The sequence below is a fragment of the Anopheles marshallii genome, chromosome 2 (assembly GCF_943734725.1).
Source record: "Anopheles marshallii chromosome 2, idAnoMarsDA_429_01, whole genome shotgun sequence".
In the NCBI taxonomy this organism is placed as follows: Eukaryota; Metazoa; Arthropoda; class Insecta; order Diptera; family Culicidae; genus Anopheles; species Anopheles marshallii.
Window position 1 is genome coordinate 84110302 of NC_071326.1, and position 26243 is coordinate 84136544.

Consider the following 26243-nt stretch of genomic DNA (forward strand, 5'->3'; position numbering starts at 1 on the left):
GCCTTTTTTTGTGCTACCGGTACACTATGCAATGCGTTTGTGGCCCATCATAGACGCCACCGAGCTGTTATGTGCAGCGAATGCATTTGTATCGCGCGGTGTCTGGCGCTTTGATGCCGCTGGCACATCAAGAGCGCGCAAAGTGTGATACCAATTTCTTACACCTTGTGCCGGCATCGGTTTAGAAGTTTCCTCTTCTCTCTTGTTCTCCTCCCCCCCGGCAACTATTGTGCACCGCACCGTCAAAGGGTCGGTTTTTACAACTGTTGTTTGTTTGATTTTCTTCAGTGTCATTTTTCTCTGCCAAAGGACCACATCATGCATCCACCTCGCAGGCGTTGCCGGCGGGTGTGAAGACACGGTTAAAATACAGTGAGAAAATAAGGACAATTGAAATGCATTTGCCTTGCACGTTTACTTTCCCGCTGTGAGAAGAGGGTCTACAAGAAAAGGACAATATTTTCACACAAACCATTCCTGGAGATTGCCTTCGTAAACGTAAAAGGAAGACGTGCAGATCGACGCTTCTATAAATATGTATGAATATAAATTATATTGATGTTAAATAGAAATGCATTGCATAACTGCAAATGTGTTTATAGTTGTTTGTTTGTTTAAATTTAATGTTTAATGTCCGAACAAGATGCTAATATGTCGCTTTGATTGGTTTTGATAGCTTGTGTGTGATTATACTAATGCAATTCCATTTTAAGTTAGCCTTGTGAATGGCAACGAGTGTGATGTGTTTCTGTACGTTACTTAACAGATGTCCTCGAGCAGCCGCACTCATATCGGTCACAACTCATTCATTAGCGTCGTTTGAAATTAAATTCTTTCGATAGCGAACCGTTTAATAATCGATCGCGTTTATTCTGTCACATTTTCTCATTGCAGTCGTAGCATCGGGTCAGGATATACTGATCTATCTGTCGCCGGGACAGAATAGTAGGTTACCACCACCAATGCTACCCACCGCCAAACTATGAGTTCACTAACACTGTTCCCTTGCTTTCAGAGATTATTCATTCGTGGATCGTATCGTAGTTACCGTCAGCAAGGCTTCTGGATCCACCGATCGCCGCGCTACCGGAAATGGAGAGAAATAGACAGATAAACCAACACACGACTTACACACAACAATAACAGACGCCAAGACACGATGGTGCACCATATTGGAAACGCGCATGCGGACCTAGTCTTCGCTAGCGGCACGTTGCACCACGCCTTTGGGGGGCAAACAAAGTCAGACTGAATCTCGATATTCGGGAGTGTGTATTGCGCATGCAGCAATTGTTGTACAGAAAAGCAACCCGACCCGTGGTGTAGCCGTGTGCGCTATACCGTGTTTAGTAACAGTTGATACGTATTAAGAGGAAGGACATATGCTCAGTCAAACGCTAAGTTCGTAAACAAAAAAAGTTTTGTCGGCAAGCAGAGTGAAGAAGAAAAAAATGCAGTTTATGTTTCTAGGAAGGGATTGGAAAGGACGCTTCTGCGTCGTACACTATTTGTTACCATATGACTGACGGCCCGTAATCGCAAGTTGGCGCTTTTTAACATTGAAGAATAGAGTTCTACAACTGTCTTCCTTGCACCGGTGCTACGAAAGTCATAATTTTCCATGTGAAAGAATAAAGCCAAAGAAAGAAAGAAAGAAAAAAAAAACACAAACGCTTACGTACGAAGCATTTCGACGCACCTAATGTTTATTGCTAGTTTCTTATAAACCCTCTGTAACGACGGTGGCCGTTGATTAATGCGAGAAAAAGAAGGATGAAAATTAGGCGAACAGGCTCGAAAACACAGACTGCGTTGCATCGTACACGGTCGTGTCGAAACCTAGCGTCCGTACCACGTTATCGATCCAGGAACGGAAGAGAATGATGTTTGTGTAGACCCCTGGTACGGCATCGTGACAGCCAATGCCCCAAGCAACACTGCCGACCTGTGCGTACCGGTTTTCGCTGGCCGCACCGATCGGACACACGAGCGGTGCACCACCATCGCCTTCGCACGTATCGACACCACGCTCACCGCCAGCACAGATGAATGTTTGGTGCAGCCGGAAGCGTGACGTGAGTCGCGTTGCTTGCAGCTGCCGTTCACAGGTCGAGGAAGGTACCAGTGGCAGTGGTACCTTCTTCATGATCACACTGTAGCGGCCCGCCTTGCCAAACTGATGTTTGCCCCAGCCGCTGGCGAAGCAATCCGTACGACGCGTATCGAAGTTAACTGGCGGTAGACAGACCACGTTAATGTGTTCCGCCAGCTGGATAGGCTGTTCAAGCTCGAGAACGGCGATATCGTTGGCAAGACTGCGTGGATTAAAGTCGGGATGGCTGTTGACACGCGTCACCATTCGCTCCTGGTACGGCAAACGTTCCTTGGTCGTCTGCGTGTCCCACTCGCCGGCCCGTACCTTCAGCTGACCCTGTCGGAAACCCTGCACACAGTGCGCACCGGTGAGGACGAGGTTCGGGTGAATCAGGGAACCGCCACAGCTGCTGCTTCCATCCTGCACCTTAACGATGGCCACCGTCCACGGGAACTCACCAAACCCGGCTTCATTGTTCTGCAAACAAACAGACGATCACTGTCAGTGCCTTTTGGAAGGTTGTTCCTTTTGAAGGTGTTTTGCACTCACAAAGTTGCCAGTCAGCGTGAAATCGATTCCACCGATGTTGCGAAGCCCGCAACCACGGGGACGTCCGACCGGCGGCTCACCGGGCGTATTGTTCATCGGTACCACCAACGAATCCACATCCCGGCAGCAAACATCCAGCACATCCTGGCAGCTTTCGGGATTGTAGCTACAATACCAAAAGGAAATTTTATTGTCATACTCCCCTGCAAGAACCCCCGGCCAGCTTACTTGACATTGATCTCGTTGAACTTGTTCTGCTCGGCAAATTCGGGCTGCGGTTGGCAGGTGAAGTAAGGTACGCAAGTGCATCGTTCACCTTGCGCCGTCAGTAGCGTTTGGGGCCGCACGGTCGGCGTAATAGCGTCCAGTGGATCTGCTTGGCCTGCCTGGAAGCCACTGGTATCGCCCTCGCCAACACGATTCGCAAAATTTAGGATCGTATCATTCTCGGGGAAGAAGATCTTATCGATCGGCTGTTGGGCGTGGGCGAGGCCAACGATCGCAATTGCGACCAGTGCTTTACCGAAAGGTGTCATTTTGTTTGCTGAAATAAGATTGGGCCGAATATGGTAAGTTGACGATCATTTCATTTATTCAGCTCGTAAGTCTCAACATATTGTCTGATGCTCATCAGGGTCCTCCATAACAACAAGCAAATCGGCTTTATTTTTAAAAAATACATGCAATGCTAATTCAAAACAGGCATGACCTAGAAGATCATTCAGTCAGTAAACGAAAAGAGGAACAACGATTTCGTTCCAACACATCTTTCTGGGAAAGCAAATATTTGCACTGTTAATGGCATCCATGGCCATCAGTCGATCCGGTACCAACGGAATTAACAGTACTGATGCAATAGAAAATGTAAATCTGTCTCTCCGCTAACGTTTGCTTGCTGATAGCAGAGTTAAGAGTACTTCTCTTGAGAATTATACATCGTCATAAAACTAACCCAATCGCTCTTACGACAGGGATCGGTAAGCTTTTCAAGGAATGTACCATAGAAATGAGGTTGTTTATTAAAGTATAAGGCATAAGGTAGGTAGATTAAAGTTTAAGATTAAAGGGCATAAGTTAGGTAGATTAAAGCTTTTAAACCAAAGTTCATTTTGAAATTCCTGAAGATGATCATTTGGACTATTTCTTATTGCAACTTTGAATCCGTATGTGCTAGTGTTGCCAGACCAAAGATCATCCAAGATTCATCTCCCTGAGGCTCGGGTGGATAATTCACTACGCGAACGTAGCGGCCGCTGGGGACCTCCAACTACAAGGGATCTCGAGCCCGAATAATATCTGATTCACTTGCTACAACTCCCGGGCTCTGTTGGTCCTCAACTACCATTCCACTGAGGATCTCCAAGGAGCTTGTCTGCCATGGATCCATATGGTTCAAGAGGTGTAAAGTATTGTCGTGAGCATTTCTCGCCCTCCAAGTTTTTAAAATAAATGGCCCCAACTATGCTCAGGACCTTCAAGGGGTTTGATCCACCACTGCTTTGAGGATTCTTCAATCTTTTGAGTGCCGATTCCGGACTTGAATGACTCCCCACTGATGGTTCATATGAATGGCTCTTCGCTAAAGATTCATCAACTGTCACTTCGAATGACTGCCACATGCAAGACTCGACTATTCAACAATGGGATCTTCTAGTCTCAGAGAAAGGCCTCAAGCACGTGGCCAGATTAACGTGATTCAAAATCACCAACACCATTATAGCGATAATGTCCCAAGAAATGTGACATTCGTCCCAAAATTTTCTTGTTGTTTGTGGGACAATTAAAATCAGCTCCTGGTAGAAGGTGATTGATATCTTCCATTGCCATTTTGTTCCACTTCTAATGCGATTCAGTTGTATGTTTGGATGGTGGCCCGGATGGCCTAGCATGGAATGAGAGATTGCGTAACAGTTACCCAAGATGTCGGGGAGGCAGCTCTTTATGCTATGTTCGTTTTGTGTATTCCTCCTCTTCCTACATTTCGCAAACGACCAAACAACCAAACATCAGACCAGTGGAACGTACCGGCATGCGCATGACCTTGCGATAAGATGTTATGCTGCTCCGCGGACGACTTGAACTGAATCGACCTCTGTGTTTGGTGGTCACCCTTGGCTTTCGAGGCAGTTCATACGAACCAGTTTTTTTTTTTCATCTAAAGCACTTCTCCAATTTCTTTGCCAGAATGTTCCCAACGGTGAAATTGAGCGTTGGGAGAAGAACAAATCACGCACAAACCTTTGAGGACGGATTGTCCTTCAACGTGGTTCGCTGCGGTTTCGCTTCAGTAGCGCTTGGTGCTTTAAAGGTTATTTAACTTTGTTGCAAAAAAAAAGGCAATCGAAAACCTAGCAAAAACGTTAGACGGGGTGGGTCGGGATGTCGCAATGGCACCATGTGCCCACTTGGGCCCACTGTAACAGAGGCTACTAGTTTAACGAACGTTAAAGGATCATAAATCGAACAAAGCAAACTTACCTCCGGCAAAACTGAAGCAAACAAGCCGAAAAATGGTACAGTAATTTTCGCACTGCGCGGCACCTTGATACGTACACGTTCGGTCAAGCGTAACACCGAACCGGATTGTAAGATTGGGTAAATAATAAACGTGCGCGCACACTCACAAACACACGCAGAGGATCACGATCAGGCCGAGGCAGTCGGGATCCAGCGGTGCGTTGTTGTTGCTGTACGCCTCCGGAATGAAGCTGGAAAAACACACGCGACTGAGTCGTTACGCTGCCGGTAAGAAACTGGCCGCGAGATCGTTCGAATCATCAGGCCCAATACAGCGTTACGGTGGCGGTAGTATGCGAGCGTTCGTGTGCGTGTGGCGCATGTTTTGGAAAGCAAAGGTGGGGGATGGCCACCGATCAAAACCAATCTCGGGCCGGTGGAGTACGTGCATGATCGAGCGGAAGATCGCTCGTTGTTTTTTTTTTTGACTGCACGCCCCGAAACGACCGGCGCCATTGTGTGTGCGACCCAGCGTGGCTTGCTGTGTGAGTGCTGAATGCTCCAAAAGCGTCGGGCTGAGCGTTGTATTCGGTTTCCAGGGTTTTACAAACATTTTAAACAAAAATGTAGCACAATGAAGAGGTAAATAAATTTATAATAAATTAAATTTATAAAAAAATAAATAACTTAAATTTAAATAAAAGAAATGCCAAGCAATTTACGATTGTAAATTGAAAATAACTTAGAGGAACTTTGTCGAATATCCACTCGGAAATTGTTGCATATATGAAAAAAAAAAATTTAATCACGATTAAATTTGCTCTTAACGCAATATAAGACGTATTTTCATCTAGCAAATTGACAGGGGAAATCCCCGACAAAAAAACCAACACGACCGCATTCTTCACGCTAAGGTAGCGCTAGCGTGTGTTAAATCTGCGCGAAGGAAGGAGAACCTTACAGTAGTAAATGGAGCATTTCGACGTGATAAGTGTGATAGTGATCGATTCAATCAGCCAAACAAATCGAGTAGAGGTGTCTGGGTTTTACGTGAATGTTTTGCCTTTGTTTACAAACCGATGGGAACGCATCCGGACACTGGCATTGGGGCTTTTCCCGGCTAGTGCTTTGCTAGTCGAACGGGTTTTTGAGCTGGGTGTAAAAAAACCCCCCCGCGGACAAAGTCAAAGACAGCAGTTTAATTTGTATTATTGTTTTACATTGAGCCTGTTGTGCGAAGTAGGCAACTCGCTGGCTATTTAGCGCGTGTGAGTCATGAATATTCTTCGACATAATTCTAGCTTAATGCGACCGGTTTTGTGTCAGTTACCTGCCCCAAACAGGAACCGCGTTTCGTCCTCTTTGATAGCTCCACTTAGGAAGACCAATCCACCCAACTAAATCTGCGTGGAATTGTATGATCAGAATTGAACACAGGCAATAACAGATGTTTGTTTGAGATTGCGTTGCAGATGCGCTGCTGTTTTAGGATCATGTAACTGTCATAATAAACCGAGTATTGCCAGGCTAAGGCACATGACACGAAGGAAATGCCTTGTGATTACTGTTTATACTGTTCAGTCCATGTGCGGCGAAGAGCGGTTATTCTCAGTAATAACATAAGTAAATAAACAAATAGTGTTTTTACAACATTGCAGCATAGTGCTACCTCCGTACATGCGGTTCATTGTCACAGATGGCCATGACACACTGAAAACCATCGCATGATGGGAAATTGTAAAAGTAACACACACAAGAAAAAAAAACCACCGAACTTCTGTGGTCTTGATAACCTTCCCGCTACGGGTTGTTTTCTGATTACTTTGGGCGAAGATTGGCTTTGCATGTTCGAAAACTAGAGTTGATTCTTGAAAGTGTGTCTTGTGTCCGTGGCCGCATTCAAATGCCAAAGGTTATGGAGGGTTTCACGAGATAATTTTCAAGGTTTTTTTGTTCCTTCGTTTGATATGTTTGGTGATGAAAATGGGTGCCGTCGGTTGGTTTGTAGCATATAAGAAAACCCCTGTTTGGTGTTTATGCAACAATGATCTTTTATTTTCCTGTTTTAGTACAGGGATGGGTTATAAATTAAGGGATTTTTTTGTTCAATAGTGGAGCTTCGCTTACTCACGCAGCCGTGTAGTACGCCGGATCGACGTGCAACGCGTTCAGATTGTCCACGATCCACGATCGTGTGGTTTCCACGTCCGCATACACTCCGGGTATGTTCTCGTCGCCACATCCGATACCCCAGGCAACGACACCCGCCTGGTAGTATGCGGTTTGCGAACCAGGCAGTAGGCACACCAGAGCGCCACCACCATCGCCGGAACATACGTCCGCGTCCTTCTTCCCTCCAGCGCACAGGAACGAACTGTGCAGCTTGAAGCTCGCCCCGAGCCGTGTTTTCCGCAGGGCCTGCTGGCATTGGGCCGAATCGACGATCGGCAGCGTGACCCGCTTCAGTATCTGCTGGTAAACACCGGCCTGTCCGAACTTATCCTTACCCCAACCACCGGTCAAACACTCCGTACCGACCGGGGGCCGCACGCTGGGCGGTGGTAAACAGATGAGCTGAATGTTTTCTGCCGCCTCGAACGGTTTCTCCAGCACCAGCAGTGCCACGTCGTAGTGGTGCTGCTTGTTGTAACGGTCGTGTATCAACACCTGCTTCACTTTGGTGTCCTGTGTCGGAAGAAAGCGTTTCGAGAGGGTGACGAACGCGCACACACGGGATGAGAACGTTTGGAGGCGAAAGTTACCTGATAGGGGAGCACCTCGGCCTCGGTCCGCGTATCCCATTCGCCGGCCCGAACCAACAAACTGCTGGGCGGCTTTTTGTTAACACAATGTGCCACCGTGAGGGCAACATTCGGTGCGAGCAGTGAGCCGACACAGGCGTACACTTCCTTCTCCTCGGTATCGAACAGCCGTTGCAGCTCTAGCACCAGCAGCGTCCATGGGAATTCGCCTGTGAGATTCGCGTAAGATTGAAGTTCCAACTGTTGCAAAAACGCTTCCCTAAACCCTACTCACCGAACTCGGCCTCTTCCACCTTGCCGGCACCGATACGAAACCCGACACCGTTGCTGTTCCGCTGTCCGCACGGCAGGAAGCTGGTTGGTTCATGTGCTATCGGTTCCTCAATTTCGTCGCCCGGTGGACAGCACACATCGAGATAGTGTGGACATTTGCCGACAACGTCCGAATTTTCCTGCCCTATACGCAGGTCCACGTCCAGTTCTGCATCGTCTTCATCTGACAGCTGTCGTTGACATTTGTTGAGGGGCAAACATTTGGCTTCGCAAGACTGTAAACCAACGAACGGAAAGATGGGTGGAGTTGAAGTTTATTGCCTACACACCGGTGTCGCTGCATTTACCTGTCCGTCGGTGGCCGGTAGTTCGGCTACCAACACTACCAAGCAAGCCACCGTGAGTGTTGCCAGCAGATTCATCGTGCACGTGGCCGAGCAGATGCTTCCCTGTGGTTCGCTGCTTTGTGTGCACGTTCGAGCAAGGCGGGTCAAGCAATGTTGCCTCTCAGCTCGATGCGTCTGTACCGCTGCTCGCGTTACAGTATCACAACAAATTCTGTTCCACTACAAGCGTGCGTTGTACAGGACCGGTGGCAACGATGACCCATCGGAGACGGCGATGACCCGACGACTACGAGCGCTGGGGCCCAACACGACATCCACTGTGTGTTCGACGAAGTGGTGACGGTGAAACTTTCCTGTAGTTAGCAAGCATGGTCGGTACCGCTTGGAACTGGTTTTTTTTCCCCCATACACCGATCGCTAACGAACACGATCGGATGTCGCTGTAACGAGCGGTTCTTCTAGCTGCTTGCTGGAATTTCGTTGGAAGGCTTAAAGAGTTGTACAAATTTTGTAAAACTTTGAGCACAAATGAGGTTAGAAAGTGCCTCTGCTAGCAAACAGACAGGATGGCCGTAAAGAATATTCATCCACGTCAACACACGCCATCGCCAGGGTGAAGATCGCGAGTTCTGTAAAAATATTCTACAAACAAACAATAGAAGTAGTAGAGCAAGCGTTACAGCAAAGTAGTTTATGACGAGCACACGTAGCAGCCGTTCTCCCGCGAATCCTTCTAGAAGGTTAACGAAACAGAAAAGGAAAGAAGCGAAACGCACGCAGATGGCTTCACCGGTTGATCCTTCTGGAAGGTGAAAGAAGCGAAAATTAGCACCACAGTAAAACTTCATGGCATCTGCATATCGCATGAATTTTATTCCGTATTTGCTGCGTATGTTAATGATTTCCCTTTTTATTGAATATTCCTACCATAGTCTCATCGGGTTTTTTTCTGTTTGGTTCGTCAATGTGGGTATCAAAAGACCGGTTTCTTGTCATCCGTTTTACGGTTGGACATTTACCTTGTCACCTCGCAGAAGCTACGATCGCCGACGCACGAGATGGTTTGTAGATGTCCTCTGTATCAAACCATTTGCGGAAGAGTGTTTGAATTAAAATTTTAAACCGCAGCATTATTGGAGGTGCTCCGAAGTTTTTGGGAGTGTTTTAAGAAAAAAAATCATTCCGTTGATTCGATTTCACTTCCTAACGTACCAACTTTTATATTTATTTATTTTGTTTTATTGTTTGAAGTGTTTTAAGAAAAAAAAAAAGCATTCCGTTGATTCGATTTCACTGTGTATCGCATCAACTTTTATATTTTTATTCAACTCCTATTGGGGAACTAATCAGGATGATACAATATATTGGATATGGCGATCCCAACTTACTGAATAAAACTGAACTGACGGAAGATAAACGGGGATATCGATAGTGAAACACGAAACACTTTACTGAATCGCAAAAAACAGTGGATTTGGAATCGCGGGCACAATTTAGTGCCAAACTCGTCAGCATTAAATATAGATGTCAGCAGCCAAACATACCGACGAAATCAAGCGATATAACATAAATTTTTTTTACGAAGTATTGAACAAATGATGAACCTAACAGGAATTCTGTTAAATAATAGTAATAATACTTATGTTTAGTGTTCTACACAAATAATCATGAATATTTCATTTGGTTTTTATGACTCCCTTAAGTGCTTTGTGATTCACTATCATTCATCTCGTTTATCTAATTATCTTGCACGATTCAGCAAGTTGTACTCCCAGCTTTCTTTTCTATTGTCAATTTTTTTTATTTTGATTTTCTATTGTCAAACCCAGCACAAAATGTTTGGACAGACCAGGAATTAGAATATGTATGTTTAATATGTTTAACAATGTGAGCTATAACTATGATTCATTTTCATAAAATTCTATCGTCTATAAATAAATAAATCTTCACACAGACTGTCCGATTTAGCATTCACTAAATTGTGCACTCGATTCCATATCCAGTGTTTTTGGGTTCCATAAAGTGTTTTGCTTTTTTATCTTATTCGTTTGTGCCATTCAGTAAGATGTGCTCGCTGCACTCTGTTCCTGTTGCGCAAACCCTGCAATGGGTAAGCTATTGCACATCGTGGTAAGAGCAAACTACCAAGGAAAGCAAGTTTATGGAAAATATTCTATTCGCGAAAATAAATATTCGCGTGCGAAGTGTTGAAAATACGAAACAGATCTCTTTATTCTGTTTCGTTGATCGTTTCATTGTTCACTTGTACAAATGTTACAAAAGAAGATGTTTTAATTACCAGAAGTATTCCTGGCGTATTGGTGTTTTTTTTGTAGAGGCGTCGATCTTCATACGACAGGATCGGTACAAAATCCCATGCGGACCCCCCGAACGCAGGATTTAGACTATTTGTGCTGATAAAAAAAATCCTTTGTCCATACTGCGTATCGTGGCAAAAACTGTCCTAATTTGCCGTGTTGTAATCACCGATGAACCGTCGTCCATGCGAAATTTGGGGCTACCCAAAAAAAAACAAGTTTTGGTCGACACTATTCGCGATTCGCATGTGTCACCGTGTCCTTTCGTGTAACAAAAGTGAATTGCACCTGCCTACCTGTCACCCCTTGAGGGACGATTTCTACACTGCATGATACAACCCGCCATGCCATTTTTAATAGTTAATCTCTAGTCGAGACGTACATTGATTAGGCGTTTCGAACTGAGGCACAATTTTTGTACCATCGCGGCTAATGATAACCCCTGCGTTCGTTGAACAATCTCCGGTACTTTAATGCTAGTCTTTCGACGGTGCACGAAGCAGAGATCGTAAAGATCTCGCGATCGTTTGGGGTTGCGCATCATCCATTCGGGATCCCCAACCGTTACGTAAGCAATGCTCCCCACCGGTATGGAACCGTGGCGCTTCTTTTGCGGTTAGCAATGGAATTCTCATCAGCCGTGCCGCTTCAGTTGGGTACTAGCAGCTAGTACAACTCGTTCCTCAGCTGAAAAGTCGTACAGCACAAACGTTGCGTTAGGTGATATTCAAACGTTAGTTTAGGGCAGCGACGTGCACTTGGTGTAATGAGGCATTTACGGTGGAAAGAATTTACCTTCGCACGGGTATTATTCTTCGCTGTGATATGTTTCAACAATGCCGGTACATCGCTTAGCTGTAATTGCGTGCCGGAAAGCCTTTGTCCAGCGCCGGATGTGGATTTGCGGCTAGTGGCTGCGGACGAGGAATGTCCGGTGGGCATGCTGTGTTGCGATGTGCCGGTGAATGATAAACCTACCCGACTGTCGGACAAACTGGACGGCGAACCGTTCTGCGATGGAGTGTGTGTATCGGATCGATCAGAATGCGATGCCCGTGAGGAGTACGATGAGTACGGTGCGGATGCAATCGACATACGGTCGAACGATGGCAAACGTTGTCCCGGCGGCCAGTATTGTTGTACGACAACGCCGGATAAACCCGCATCTTGCGATGGAACGTGTCTACCGCGATCGCTCTGTACAGTGTTCGAACCTGGTGTAGATTGTGGCTCGGGGAAGGTTTGCTGCCGTATGGAACGTACATCGTGGGTGGATATGATCAACGATATCAATGGCATGGCGGGACCGGACTCCGTCGACGAACGACCGCGTCCGTGCGAGTGGAGTGCACTGCAAGCAGATGGTACCCGCGTTCCACCGTGGTTGGTATCGGTTTGGGCAAGGGTTGAAATCATACCCGGTCTGCGAACCGATCAGTTCATTTGTGGTGGTGTACTTGTGGACCAAACGCTGGTACTTACGACTGCCAGTCACGTGAAGCATCTGCCCAAGGAGGAACTGTTTGTGAATGTTGGCGATTACGATATATCTAGCCGTTCTGCGCTACGGATGGCAAATGTGAGTTTTATGCGGCATTTTATGGGTGTTGGAATTGATGGACTGGATGGACCCTGCTATGTAGATCGTCATTAGGCTGTAGATTTGTAGGTTGCTAACGTTTTATTAAATGTTTAATATAATGATCATGTCTTGAACAAGTATTAGCTTTTGCGTGTGAAGGAGGGAAGCGTAATTAACTAATTATATTTGATTAATGGTTTGATGAATGATACTAATTGCATCATTAAAACGCCTGGAATTTGGTAATTGTGGTAAAAAGGACACAACCGATTAGCAGCTCTTTGACCATCATGGCGTTATTTTGCACCAGGAACTTTTCTGCTACAACCACGTCATCAATAGAAGCCAGCAAAAGCAATTACTCTTTGCTATTTGCCATCATACGTTCATTATGATGTTTGAAGAATTAAAAATTGAAGTTGTATGTGAAAGCTCACAAATATATTAAAGCAAAATGCTCTTAATTTTGTACAATATTTAGACATTCCCGAATTCGTTCCAAAATTAGTGCCACGTTTAGTACACTTTTTGCAGCTGCTTAAGGACATTAGCTAAGATATTTGGGGTCCTTTTGTGGCAATGGATGTAACTGGGTTCCAAAGCTAAACGCCAGCATCATCATTTGCCAACCTTTTGTTGTTGTGCTATTGTATTGTGGACAGTCGTCGCCCAAAATCGAACTAAAAAGCCCGGTTTTGTGGGCACTGATTTGTTTTACAATAACGAAACAGAGAAGTGGGAAGACCTCTGAAATGCCTATAGCTGCTGAAAGAAAGTATCAAAAGCTTATTGAGCTCCTCACATTCCACAACTGATTAAGGCACAAATTTACAAGTTACCCAAATCTACCTACGCAAACCAAGGCAAGGTAGATCAAGATCAATACTGTCCACGAAATCAATGAGGATGACAAAATCGTTGGACAAATCGTTAGTCAAGGGAGGTGTGGATAATTTTGCAGCACAGCAAATAAACGATGGTAATTGGTTGCTCAATGATACATAGCTAACGAAACAATCTGTACAAATATGTGTCAGACATTATGGTTAGTTCCCTCGGGCAGAGGGTATCGTGTGTCCATCATGTAAGAAATTCACCAAAAAATCACATCAAATTTGCATTTCTTGCGCAAACTATCGCAATCGTATAATTTTGGGAAAACAAATACCAGAACAATATTACTGAAACACAATACGGCTTGCAAAATGATCAGTTGATCAGTTGTTGAGTAGAGGGAAAAAGGGTCATATTTTGACATCTTTAAACATCTTCGTTCAGAAATGGCTCAGCAACCGTTGTCTGTCAAGGGCTGCTGCGTCCTTATTAAACCTAATGTTACTTTTACATCACCAATACCCAGATTAGCAGTGCGGTCTTTTGGGGAACTAGACGAAATTAGCATAGGACGAATGTAGATGACGCCGTTACAGGGTTTCGATTCATATAAGGGAACATCTCCGTTTTGGAGAACATCGATCGATTTCCAGTCGATGAAGAGAACTTTACTTTTTTTTTATGTAAAGTACGCAGATTAGTAGATCCTGCACTTCTCCACAGCAAACCTTAAGCAAAAAACATCATCTCAACGGGAAAAAGCTTCAAACTTACTTTCCAAAAGCTGATCATCTTTATTCCCTTGTGTGTTTACACATTTCCCCTGTATAAATGTAAATTGCTCTTCGTCTACTGAAAATATACCTCAAAGAATTGCAACGGTTGCAATGTTCTTTTGTATGACTCTAAACCCTGTATTTTGAAGATTACCCGTATCCCCATCGTACTAATCGTTCCATTCCTTCCCTTCTAACTCTAGAACATTTGAATGTATGGGGCTAAAGAAGTAACACAGCAATTAAGCACAGCATTATGGTTAAACGAATATAATTTTGATTGCATCAACGAATGTATCAGAAAGACAGCCTCAAGAATTGCTTTTTACCTCCGTAGATCTACACCCTCGAAGAAAAGATCGTCCACGAAGACTACAGTCCATCCGATGCAGTGCACAACGATGTTGCGCTGTTGCGCCTTACAGACACGGTTCGCAACGGACGGTGCGTTGCTGCGCTTGCTGCCTCATCTGCAAGGCAGTCAGACAGCAGCTGCTACACGATCGGCTGGAACCGTACGCTGCTTGGCAAGGGTTTCGGACATCCCAAACGGTACCCGGTACAAGTGACCACCTTCCAGGACGATCTGTTTTGCGCTCCCGGAACGCTCTGTCTCGGTAATGATGGAGAGCACTGTAATGATGATTCTCTAGATGGATCGGCTATTGTCTGTGAGGAAGGAGGGTCGCAAGGTGACTGGAAGCTGAGAGGATTGCTGGTTAGCAACTGTACCGGTGTGGCGATCGAGAGTGTTGGCGCGTGGTTTAACCACCAGCGGAATCCTGCCTTCGTACAGCAACCGAAACCAGCCGACCCGTCCCGCCAGTACTTGCCTGTGCTATGACCGTGTCAAAAGCTGAATTCCACAACCCTTTCCGCTTATATATTGTTTATTGTTGTTATGAAACTAAATAAAAATGGTTTCTACGTAACGCTGTTCGGTTCGTCAGAAAGTAAGCTTTTATTCAATAGCAGTAGGGAATAGGAGAACAGAGTTTCTTCTTACGGCGTATACACGTAGTCCCTTGAAAGAATGCTGTAATCCAACAGCTGGTTATCGATCCAGTCGCGGAAGAAGGCCACATTGCCGTACACACCGGGAATTCCGTTTTCACCGCATCCGATACCCCACGCGACGATACCGGCCTGATAGTAGTGCGTCGAAGAGCCTGGAATCGGGCAGACGAGCGGAGATCCACCGTCACCGCGACACGTATCCTGTCCGGCAACGCCTCCAGCACACAGGAAGCTCTGGTGAAGCACGAACCGCTTGCCAAGTCGAGTCGTGCGCAGTGACTGTTGGCACTCGCTCTGTGGTACAACCGGAAGCTCCACCTTCTTCAGAATCACCTGATATTTGCCCTCCTTGCCGAACACGTTCTTGCCCCAGCCCGAAGCGAAACATTTGCTTCGATCGAACGAGGTTCCCTTCGGTGGAAGACAGATCGGTTGTACGTTCTCCGCTGCTAGGAAGGGTTCCTTCAGTATAAGCAGAGCCACATCGTTCGCCAACGAACCCTTGTTGAAGGCTTCGTGTGTGATGACTTCCGCCACACGTCTGTCTTGATGTTGGTACAGCTCATCGCGTGTCTGTGTATCCCATTCGCCGGCACGAATCAACAGCTGCTCCTTTTGCTTGTTGAACACGCAGTGAGCCGCGGTCAAGGCGACGTTCGGTGCGATCAGCGAACCACCACACTGGTACACGTTCAGGTTACTACCGATGGTAGGTTTTTCGACAAGTACTGCCAACATCCACGGGAACTCACCGTATTCCGACTCACCATTCATATTACCAATCATTTGGAAGTCTATACCACTGGGGTTACGCATTCCACACGTTTGCCGGTATTCGAATCCATCATCGGCCAAGGTTTTACTCACAGAGAGTTCCGATGGATCTGCCACTGAATCTGCTTCGCAACAGACTTGCAAGTAGTGTGAGCACTCTGACTCTTCTCCAACACGGATATCAATAATGCCCGCACCGTCCATGTTGATCCTATTGTCAGTGCAGAGATAGTAAGGCACACATTCCCCGGTGCAGGACTGCAATTGAAAGTGTTGAAGCGAATATTTAAATTGTACAATTTATGAAAATTCTTTCACCACCTACGTCGGCTTGACCCGAAGAAGGAATTTGCGCGCTTGCAAACCAAACGGTTGCAACAATTGCGAGTACACGAACACTAATTCCCATCTGGATGATGTCTAGCGGTACACCGATGGAACCAGTGATCAACGGCACGTACAACGTCGTCCACGTTCCGGACAAGAGTGATCAGGGCAATCGTTTAGTTTAGAAAACCTTTAACTCGTTCTGCAAATGCAAAGTTCGGAACTGAGCTTCGGTTCAGGTTTTCCCAAAATAGTCACATAACCAAACTACCAAAGTCGTTTCCCATACTACCAACGAGTTTTGAATTTTATCCATGGCTTTTTATTATTCCAAAAGTAGGAAAAAATTCAAATTAGATGATAAAACGTGATGTTTTAGTCCTGTTGTACCGAAAAACGTCGAAGATACACTTCATGGAGTTTGACCACGCGAGGTTAGCTTGTGTTTTAGATAATCGTGTGAATTATCCTTTCTCTTTTTTGGTGAAAAAAAATAATCTTTCAATTTAAAAGCCCAAAAGATTTAGCGTATAATTAACATTTGCAGTCCAATTGAAACAGTACTTTTTTCTCTTAATTTTCGATTTGTTTGCGTTGTTTATTTCAATTAGCCCGTTGGTTTCAAAGAGCCTAAATTGACATTTTATTTTAAGCTCAGATGCATCAGTTGTAACTGAATAAGGCCTCCAATGCCATTTATCCGTATGATTCCGATGATACCGATTCCACTGTAAAAATTCCAACCCAGGATTCTTCCGTCTTACAGCGTATTTGCATATCTGGACACAGCACCTCCTGCCGAAATATCTACTGTCATGTTTATCCTACCTACAAAATCCGTGATCACTAGATCATCGCTGCACATAGAAAAGGGTACACAATGAGCAGGACATGCAAATCACTGGCGAGTCAAATCCGCGGTACGACAGTAAGTTCGCCGTTCAGCTCATAGAGCTCGTCGTTGTAGCGGCTCCTCCATTGTCCTTCCACACAGACGGGGCCAAAAATCCTTCTGAGCATCTTCCTATCGAACGCGGCTACGAGGGTTCGTCAGTTTTGGACAAAACCCATGTCTCAGAGGCGTATGTGAGTACTGGAACTTCTTCGTTCGCAGCTTCGTTCGTCGCGACAGGTGTTTTGAGTGGAGAAGTATCCTCAGACTGTAGTATGACCGGTTGGCAGCTAGCACCCTAGCGCGAGTTAAAGTTTTATTTCCGAACGTAAAGACTAGTCAGACCGATTGCTGGAACAAAAGTAAATTTTATTTAACAAAATGGTTTGGATCGGAGTGGAAGGTAGGGAGTTTTGCTGACTGGACGTTGCCGGCGTCCAATGCTAGATCGACGATTTGTTGACCCAGTTGTGAACGTTGGTGCGGTGGTTAACCCGCGTATTTCAACATCAATCTTATTGTCGTTGCTGACTTTTGACCCAAGGTAGGTGAAATTATGGACGACTTCAAAAGTGCGCTCACCTATTTGTACGTCACCCCTGCGTAAGTTAGAATTTGTTAGCAGGGCCGCTAGTGGTGCCACTGTCAACTTGGTTTTTACCTCGTTAATCGTCAAACCAAGGTTTTCCAAACATTTGGTAAGCATTCGCTACGTAGGAGAACCGTAAACCAATGACGTCTATGTCACCAGCGAATGCCAGTATCTGGACTTATAGAAGATGGTCTCCGAAGTTTCCACCTTCGAGTCGCGGGTGGCCCTTTCTAACGCTAGGTTGAAGAGTAGCCCATCTCTTTAGCGAAGACCCTTGGTGGTAGCAAAGGGCCCTGGAAGTTTTCCATCCACCATCACCTGACATGTGACGTCGGTCGTTGTCATTGTAACTTTGGCCGGGATTCCAAAAGAGATTATCGTAAAGTTTTACTCTGACTATGCTGTCGTATGCGGCCTTAAAGCCGATGAAGAGATGGAAGGAGTGTAGCTACTGCTTCGCCATCTTCTCCAAGATATGCCGCATGTTGAAGATCTGATCAGTGGTTGATTTTCCGTTTCGGAATCGCCTCTGATAGTTTCCAACTACCGAATGGGACAAGACGATATTGTAGTATAAGGGAGTTTTTTTTCTACGCGGTATTCAACACCGCCAAGAAATCCGTCAAGTTATTCAACAAGGCCCGGAGGCATGATGGTAGCGGCTTCACACGAACGGACCGGACCAAAATTCCATCCAGACCAATCCCCTGTAGGAAGGACTGACTAAAAATTTAACATCATCGGTGTACATTAAACACGTTTAAATTAAATCGTTAATGAATAAAATGAGCAATAGTGATCCTAGATTACTGCCCTGTGGAACACCAGACACGGTAAGGAATTCCTGACTCCTGAGTTATTTTCGATCCTTACTTTTTGCATACACCTGTGGCTTTCGAATGAAGAATGGCTTGTTTTGATACTACAACTCAATCACGAACTATAAACGAAATGGCCAAATGTCAAATTTATCCTGAACAAGGTCTATGTGCTGCATACTTTTGTTTCGATCAATGTAGGACTGTGTTTTTGAATGATTGGGTTTGTACGTTTCTTTGAAGTATTTAATAGGAGTGTATGGAAAGAAGTCTATGGTTCTATGGTTGCCGTCAGGCAGTGTCGTTTACTTACAAATGCATAGTGTACAAATGAAAGTGGCCCGAGAGATCCAAATTCTCTTTATAAAATAAAAGCAACAACAAATGCATAGTGTATACTTCACAGAGAACATAGAAGTGCACAGTGTACGGTTCACAGATCTTTTTTACAGATTTTACACAGTTTTATTCGTTCTCTCCATTCAGAGGCATTCTCAATAGAATTGAAACACCTAAAAAATAAGAACACATAATGCAATAGATTGTATGTACTATAACTTTTTATTATAACCCTAATACATTCGTACTTGCTGCACATTAATCAAACGTTTGTCTCTGATGTGTTACAGTCGGGCTAGTCATGTGAGCTTATGGTGTGTACACGTAGTCCCGAGCTAGGATACTACGGTCCACCAATTGTTTGTCGATCCAGTCGCGGAAGAAGGCCACATTGCCGTACACACCGGGAATTCCGTTTTCACCGCATCCGATACCCCACGCAACGATACCGGCCTGATAGTAGTGCGTCGAAGAGCCTGGAATCGGGCAGACGAGCGGAGATCCACCGTCACCGCGACACGTATCCTGTCCGGCAACACCTCCAGCACACAGGAAGCTCTGGTGAAGCACGAACCGCTTGCCAAGTCGAGTCGTGCGCAGTGACTGTTGGCACTCGCTCTGTGGTACAACCGGAAGCTCCACCTTCTTCAGAATCACCTGATATTTGCCCTCCTTGCCGAACACGTTCTTGCCCCAGCCCGAAGCGAAACATTTGCTTCGATCGAACGAGGTTCCCTTCGGTGGAAGACAGATCGGTTGTACGTTCTCCGCTGCTAGGAAGGGTTCCTTCAGTATAAGCAGAGCCACATCGTTCGCCAACGAACCCTTGTTGAAGGCTTCGTGTGTGATGACTTCCGCCACACGTCTGTCTTGATGTTGGTACAGCTCATCGCGTGTCTGTGTATCCCATTCGCCGGCACGAATCAACAGCTGCTCCTTTTGCTTGTTGAACACGCAGTGAGCCGCGGTCAGTACGACGTTCGGTGCGATCAGCGAACCACCACACTCGTACACATTGAGATTGTTGTCAGCAACGCGTTCCTCGCGCAACACAGCCAACATCCAAGGGAACTCACCGTATTCCGACTCACCGTTCTTGTTTCCGGTAATGCGGAAACCCAATCCATCGGCGTTACGAAAACCACAGGTCGGTCGGCGTACTCCCGTACCAGGGTCAGTGGTTGGTGGAGCCTTGGTTGCGCTTGGTGGGGGCTCAAGCACCACTGAATCCTTTTCGCAACAGGTGTTCAGGAAGTGGGGACACTCGGACTCCTCCGATGGGTCTTCTCCGACTCGGATGTCGATAATGCCGGCTCCGTCAGTAATGATCTTGTTGTCACTGCACAGATAGTACTGTACGCATTCGCCGGTACAGGTCTGAAAAGAGGCAGTGAAATGGGCATGATCAGTTTCGCTACTCGCAAGATCAGGATGTGGGTCTTTCGCTTACATAGCGTTGCTGTGGAGGTATTGGAGCCTGTGTGACTGCAGCCACTGGAGGTGCTGCAGTAGACGGTTCCGCCACCGTGTTTTTGTTTTCGGTCAGATTGTACAGCGACAGATACAAGTCGTCGAGCGTATCCTGGGCGGCAACCAAACCTCCCATTAGGGCTACTGCGGCGAGTAGCGCGATGGTTCGTGACACCATGCTGATCTCGAACTAGGTACTAGCTAAAGGAGAAATACAGGATGATAGCGAAGAGCGTTAATTTGTACGTTCGTGTATGACAGCTCGATCTTGTGCGTTGGTACGGGTGTGCGATGTGTTCGTTTACAAACGAAACGAAATGAGTGTGAAGCACTGCAGCGAGTAGACGCACGAACGTAGAATATTTAATGAGGTTTAACACTTTACCTCAACTTAAACCGTACCACGTACGATGCGTATTCAAGCAACAAGATGTGAAACAATCCAACTTGCTTGCAAAGTACAAATCTCGTCTTAGTCGAAAGCAAAGCTGATGTGGATTTATGTTATTAACACTTGCCTGACGGGGATATTGCGGCAGTTGTTTGTATTGATTGCTTCACAAATCAGTTGGGAAACTGCCACACAAAAATGAACAACAACAAAAACCACAGCAGGTGATGGTATGATAACCTTTGCTGATACGTCCACAGGAGTACGCACGCATTCAGAGATGATAGTACACGAGTGGGAGAGATAGCTTGCTCTAGCAGGCAACATTCGTTCGTTCTCTTTCACGTGTTCCCCAAATCGGTTCTTTACTTCTCTGTTCAGCACCAATACTCACCTCGCAATTAAAAAAAAAACACCGCACAAACAACGCGATCACGTTCAATGGCACCCGGCTACCAAAACCCGGTGACTTGTCCCGAAACCGGACTGTGTTGGTAGCAAAGTTTTGGCAAATAGACAATTGTTCGGCCGCGCGCGTGCGACACCGTTCGCGGTCAGGAGAAGATTGAGCTACGCGGCCGCGCGATCGTATGGATTTAAGGCACCGAACAAACCGGACCGATCGTGGTGTGCGTACGGTCAAGCCGGACTAGAAGTGAGCGGTGTCGGGTGACGGCGGTGCTCCACTGCGGCTTGAGAACCGGATTGAGATAACACGTCGCCTTACTGCCCTGCCCCCTTCCGAGATTGATGCTGTTCTCGCGGTGAATCCCGCCGCCACACGGTTGAACCTACCTCATGCACAGTGTGTAGCGTTCCGTTGCCTTCAACCTTCACCCACCCATCACCACACTCGTGACCTGTGTTCCCTGCCGGTGCAATTCCGGTGCGACCGGTTCCATGGAAGAAGCAACAGAAGCGCACAGCAGGAAAAAACTTTTCATTAATTTAATCTCGCTTTACGAATTTGAAGACTTAGAAACAAAACAACTCAACCGATGCCGATAACCCCCGTGATCGAACCGCACGACCCAGATTCGAAATCTTGGAAACTTTCACAACCAACTCCGTTTTGTTAACTAAACATGACGGAGTGTGAACAACAACCATTCTGTAGCGCAAAATGGACAAACATTTTCGAGTCGCTATCCAACAATCGCAACAAAAAAAAACATGCAACCTTCGACGCTGTGGAAATTCCTCGCATTATGCTGGGACAAGTCGCAAAACCTTGGCAAAACAGCGAAAGGATTTGTTATTGTGGGCTCTATAAATACCCGGAAAATCCTTACAACAACTTGGAAAATAAGTTCCGATCGTAAACGATCGATTTTGTTTTGATCAAAACAGCTTTACTTGGTTTGTGTCGCTTGCTGGCAACCTCAGACAGGCTCTCATACGCGTCAATTTTACGTCTATCATATTTAATGGCACATATCGGATTACTTATCCTTAGGAGCTGGTGTTTGTGTGCGACAAGCGACGGGCAAACCAAACGACTCTAAACATCCCGGATGGATAAATTGTGGAATAACAATCGTTGGTCGCCAGCTTTGGCGACTCCAGTCCAAACAACACGAGGGTGACATTGACACCTTCCCACTGAAACGTATAAGGCGCTAATGGGTGAAAAAGATTCTCCAAAGGCCTGCTGCTGCACCTACGTATCGATACCCGCTTTCCAAGTGGTGTGCGTTTGCGGAAGATGCACCAGTAAGGAAGAACACCCTGACCCTGAAGAATGCGAACTCACCTTGACCGGTGGTGTAAAGCAGCTAAACACGTTTTGTTTTATTGATATTTTTTTGGTCTTCGCCTTTTATTGGTTGGTTTGGTTTCCACTAAAGTTGAAACCGGAGACGAAACAACCGGCAATAAACGAGTAGAGGCGAATGAATAATTTAAAAGTTTCTGTCATTCTCGATCGCTTGAGACATGTTGTGTTGGTTGTATGAAGTTTGGAGTCGTTCAAGCGCAAATAAGAAAACAAACGGACAAATATGTAATTCGTCGTGAATTTCGTTCTATTGTAAAGAAGTTTTATTGTTTACACATTGTTTAAAAATTAGCATAATCACTTTAAGGGGGGATTTCGGGAACTTCGGTACTGCATAAGGTCATAAGGTGTCTCTGGGTCACTGTCGTCGATACTCGTTTGCTGTTGATAAGCATACCAGCAGGTTCAGCAGCACGTCAGGGCTGTTTTGTATTTCGCTTGAAGTTCGGCAACAATCCACCCATATCTCTCCCTGTGTGCGTGTGGGGTGGGGAGAATGCCAATCACTCTTCCGAGCAACTAGGGAGTGTAGCTGTCGGTACCGAAGTTACGCTGGACCATGTTTTGATCGATCCAGCCACGGAACTTGGCCACGTTGGCGTAAACGCCCGGGATGCCGTTCTCACCGCACCCGATACCCCACGCGACCAGTCCAGTCTGGTAGAAGTGGTGCGGTTTGTTGGGAATGGGACAAACGAGCGGTGACCCACCGTCACCCTTGCACGTATCCTTACCGGGCACACCGCCGGCACAGATGAAGCTCTTGTGCAAATTGAATTTGGCCCCGAGTCTGGTAGTGCGCAATGCCGTCTGACACTGGTCGTTCGGTACCACCGGCAGATCGATCTTCTTCAGTATCACCTGGTAGGTGCCCGCCTTGCCAAACACGTCCTTACCCCAACCGCTGGCGAAGCAGGTTTCATGGTTGAACGCCATGTCCTGCGGTGGCAGGCACACCGTCTGAATGCTCTCGTTTGGCTCGACCGGTGAGTCGAGGAACAGGAGCGCGACATCGTTATGCAGTCCACCCTTGTAGTAGTCCGGATGGACGACGATTTCGACCACCGAGCGGTCCTGGTGGGGATAGATTTCGTTCTTCGTCTGCGTATCCCATTCGCCGGCACGTACCTTCAGCTGGGACGGTTGCTTGTTCTGGACGCAGTGGGCACCGGTCAGCACAACCTGTTTGTGAATAAGCGACCCGCCGCACGTATACACGTTCTCGCGCAGCTGGCCAAGTACCTCCTCCGTCTTCAAGATCGCCACCATCCACGGGAACTCACCGTACTCGGCCTCGTTGTTCTTCGAGCCGGTGATACGGAACCCAACACCATCCTCGTTGCGGCGTCCGCATCGTGCGGCAGCGACCGGGCCAGGATTCGGACCAGGATTCTGACCAGGGTTCTGTCCAGGATTTGGGTTCGGATTCGGCACTGGGCCCGGACCCGGTGGTACCGGCGGTGGTGGTTGAATCTTACCGAAGAGAAAACAGAAACGATCACAAAAGCTAGCGCACACACTTACACCACCACGAGGCGAAGTTACGAAACGGAACCCCGCTCTACACTTACGATGTCCTCGTCGAAACAGCACTGCAGCAGATAGTCGACGCACGGGTTGTCATCCGAGAAGCGAATATCGATCAGTCCTTCGCCGGACGTACTGCTGTTGGAGCAGAGATACTTCTGGATGCAGACAGCTTCATTGCCACACGGTCCACCCTGGAACGGTCGAAGACGAAATAACGTTTAGCAGCTGCCTTCACTGTGCACCTGAGCACCGCAGTACGCTTACCTTTACGCCAATTGCTGGAGTCGGTGGTGGCGGTGGGCCGGTTGTTGGCGGTGGTGCATCCTTACCCGGTGAGGCTGTCGTGAATACGGAATTGATCAGATCGTCCAGGCTAAGATCGTCAGCCACTGTTGGCCGGACGGAAACGGCAACTAGCGCCAGCAACGCCAATGCCGCACGGTACCGCTGCATGGCGACGACTATAAAATGATAAAGTCTCGGTGAGGTAGTTGTGCTCGCGACCGCTTGGCTCTGAGGAGAATGAAGTAGTCCGCAGATGCGTTAGTATGTTTTAACGGTGCCGGACTCCAGCACAGCACAGCAACCGATTGGGCCGACCGTGCGATAGTCGTCGTGTCGCACCAGGCGGGGTTAGAACATCGACGCCACGCACACCTACCGAACCGGATCGGCGAACGTGCTGCGACACAGAGGGCTGCGAGGCAACGGTGGTAGCGAGGGTTAAACAAACAACGAAAAAAAAACCCCTCTGGCGGATTGTGGATGCATACTCTCATCCTGCAAATAAATGGCTGCGAGCGATAGAGATGGGAGGGATGCTCTCGACGTACCCAAAATTAAACCGGTTTTTGGAGACGCACCGAAGCGGAAGGGCATCCACTGTCAACTCCAATTTTTGCTGCTCGAATGACCAAAAACCTGCTAGACGCAAATACACACCAACACACACACACAGGCAAGCGGGGCAATAGGTGTGTTTGGTTTGTTATTGCCAAATATTCGAATTGCTCCGGCATGACGAAGTGCGAAACTAATCCACGGAACCAAAACACAAATGTGTGGTAGCTCTTATGGGGATTTATTAAAGCAAGATGGCTTTCACCAGAACAAATGGATTGGAGGTCCAATGACACACACGCGTACGATCATGTCCGGCTCATTATACAGTGTATCGATCGGCTCACATTGATCGCGAGTCGATAAAACGTTCAATGTCATCGGCTGCAAAGGGGACGGTGGAGAACCAAACCGGGTAATTTAGGACCGGCACGGTGGCGGAGAACTGGTTTGAATTGAATTTTGAAAAAACCCCAACATTTTACTGGCGGCTGCAGTCGGCGGAACAACAGAAGCGGCTGTGTAAACAGGTTCGAACAACTACCGCTTTGCTTTGCGTCGTGCATCACCACCAGTTGTTGGGATGAAGGCGCATGTTTCCTGCAGTTGTATCCTTTCGAATGCATATCTGCCTTGAAGGTGTTCCTTTGTAAGGGGTAAGTTCACAGCTTCCAGCCCATCAAAAGATGTATTTGATTAATGGATAACAGTTGTCACCTCCGGGTGCTATAATAAAAGCAACGAACCCCGGAGGAGCTTGTCGCCATCGCCGATCCGATAACGCACACCAACCAACGCCAGTATAGTAAACTATCGTGGTGGGCATTAGCATAGGAGATGTGCGAGAGCATTCGTCGGATTGTGAACGTGTATTTGGGAGGCTGGAGAACAGAGAGTAATGAGCAGATTTATTCCGTTCGGAATGTTCAAGTGATAATGTTATTCAGAATAAATATAAAATGTACGTTGCACACCGGCACAATTATTTGAAGGCGTGGAAAGGTATTGAGATTGTATTTTATATTATTAATGGTCACTGTAGTCTCTAGATGGGTTTTCTATTTGAAAATGTTCATACCATCACACCACCAGTACGAGATCCGTGTGTTGAACTTGAACTTTATCCGAAGCGTGCACGCTATTTCATTTTCGGAATTTTAATGTATTCATCCAATTAGCACGCTTATAAAATCCTCATGCAAAACAGCCCTCACAATTATTTGTTGAATAATTTACGCATTTACTCATGTTCATTATACCAATTTCCATTACAGATCTGTGTTCTTTATTACTTTACCAAAGGTCGACCGGCAACGGTTTGCAATCATGATTTCCATCAATTCCGTCCTGCTATAGATTTATGATGTGTTATTAATTTGTAGCCATTGTGATGAGTCATCTATTAGGTTGATAGACGCCAAAGTTCACTATCAAAATAGTAATTTTGTCTACAATATGCACGTATCATGCAGGTAACATAGAG

General features: G+C 46.5%; 6 protein-coding genes across 6 annotated transcripts; 1 reads left to right on the top strand and 5 right to left on the bottom strand.

The window, feature by feature from the left end:
* Nucleotides 1-1780: 1780 nt before the first annotated feature.
* On the bottom strand, nt 1781-3180 carry LOC128718935 (phenoloxidase-activating factor 2-like). Its single transcript, XM_053812553.1, has 3 exons — nt 2873-3180; nt 2645-2810; nt 1781-2572 (listed from the first exon to the last, which is right to left on the bottom strand). Exons 1-3 carry the CDS (start codon nt 3178-3180, stop codon nt 1781-1783), a joined length of 1266 nt encoding a protein of 421 aa, XP_053668528.1.
* A 4048-nt stretch (nt 3181-7228) lies between these two features.
* On the bottom strand, nt 7229-8558 carry LOC128718939 (phenoloxidase-activating factor 2-like). The gene is made up of 4 exons (XM_053812556.1): nt 8484-8558; nt 8138-8411; nt 7864-8072; nt 7229-7786 (listed from the first exon to the last, which is right to left on the bottom strand). Exons 1-4 carry the CDS (start codon nt 8556-8558, stop codon nt 7229-7231), a joined length of 1116 nt encoding a protein of 371 aa, XP_053668531.1.
* Nucleotides 8559-11567: 3009 nt separating this feature from the next.
* On the top strand, nt 11568-14837 carry LOC128718716 (inactive serine protease scarface-like). The gene is made up of 2 exons (XM_053812336.1): nt 11568-12380; nt 14331-14837. The coding sequence occupies exons 1-2, from the start codon at nt 11568-11570 to the stop codon at nt 14835-14837; spliced, it is 1320 nt and encodes a 439-aa protein (XP_053668311.1).
* A 158-nt stretch (nt 14838-14995) lies between these two features.
* On the bottom strand, nt 14996-17088 carry LOC128718940 (phenoloxidase-activating factor 2-like; the record flags this gene model as incomplete). The annotated part of the gene is made up of 2 exons (XM_053812558.1): nt 14996-16052; nt 17072-17088. Coding segments are annotated over 2 exons (1074 nt in total), but the record flags the coding sequence as incomplete, so codon positions are not given.
* Nucleotides 17089-19061: 1973 nt separating this feature from the next.
* Nucleotides 19062-20400, bottom strand: LOC128718934 (phenoloxidase-activating factor 2-like). The gene is made up of 2 exons (XM_053812551.1): nt 20203-20400; nt 19062-20129 (listed from the first exon to the last, which is right to left on the bottom strand). Exons 1-2 carry the CDS (start codon nt 20398-20400, stop codon nt 19062-19064), a joined length of 1266 nt encoding a protein of 421 aa, XP_053668526.1.
* A 2509-nt stretch (nt 20401-22909) lies between these two features.
* On the bottom strand, nt 22910-24373 carry LOC128718933 (phenoloxidase-activating factor 2-like). Its single transcript, XM_053812550.1, has 3 exons — nt 24185-24373; nt 23962-24111; nt 22910-23863 (listed from the first exon to the last, which is right to left on the bottom strand). The coding sequence occupies exons 1-3, from the start codon at nt 24371-24373 to the stop codon at nt 22910-22912; spliced, it is 1293 nt and encodes a 430-aa protein (XP_053668525.1).
* Nucleotides 24374-26243: the final 1870 nt, after the last annotated feature.

Coding starts and splice junctions, on each gene's coding strand:
- LOC128718933 (XM_053812550.1), bottom strand. CDS start 24,373: ATGCAGCGGTACCGTGCGGCATTGGCGTTGCTGGCGCTAGTTGCCGTT. Junction 24,112..24,184: donor CTCCAGCAATTGGCGTAAAG/GTAAGCGTACTG, acceptor CGACCGTTCCAG/GGTGGACCGTGTGGCAATGA. Junction 23,864..23,961: donor GCTGTTTCGACGAGGACATC/GTAAGTGTAGAG, acceptor CTCTTCGGTAAG/ATTCAACCACCACCGCCGGT.
- LOC128718716 (XM_053812336.1), top strand. CDS start 11,568: ATGAGGCATTTACGGTGGAAAGAATTTACCTTCGCACGGGTATTATTC. Junction 12,381..14,330: donor CTGCGCTACGGATGGCAAAT/GTGAGTTTTATG, acceptor TTACCTCCGTAG/ATCTACACCCTCGAAGAAAA.
- LOC128718935 (XM_053812553.1), bottom strand. CDS start 3,180: ATGACACCTTTCGGTAAAGCACTGGTCGCAATTGCGATCGTTGGCCTC. Junction 2,811..2,872: donor TTCAACGAGATCAATGTCAA/GTAAGCTGGCCG, acceptor TTGGTATTGTAG/CTACAATCCCGAAAGCTGCC. Junction 2,573..2,644: donor TCACGCTGACTGGCAACTTT/GTGAGTGCAAAA, acceptor GTTTGTTTGCAG/AACAATGAAGCCGGGTTTGG.
- LOC128718934 (XM_053812551.1), bottom strand. CDS start 20,400: ATGGTGTCACGAACCATCGCGCTACTCGCCGCAGTAGCCCTAATGGGA. Junction 20,130..20,202: donor TACCTCCACAGCAACGCTAT/GTAAGCGAAAGA, acceptor GCCTCTTTTCAG/ACCTGTACCGGCGAATGCGT.
- LOC128718939 (XM_053812556.1), bottom strand. CDS start 8,558: ATGAATCTGCTGGCAACACTCACGGTGGCTTGCTTGGTAGTGTTGGTA. Junction 8,412..8,483: donor TACCGGCCACCGACGGACAG/GTAAATGCAGCG, acceptor GTTGGTTTACAG/TCTTGCGAAGCCAAATGTTT. Junction 7,787..7,863: donor CCGAGGTGCTCCCCTATCAG/GTAACTTTCGCC, acceptor CTTCCGACACAG/GACACCAAAGTGAAGCAGGT.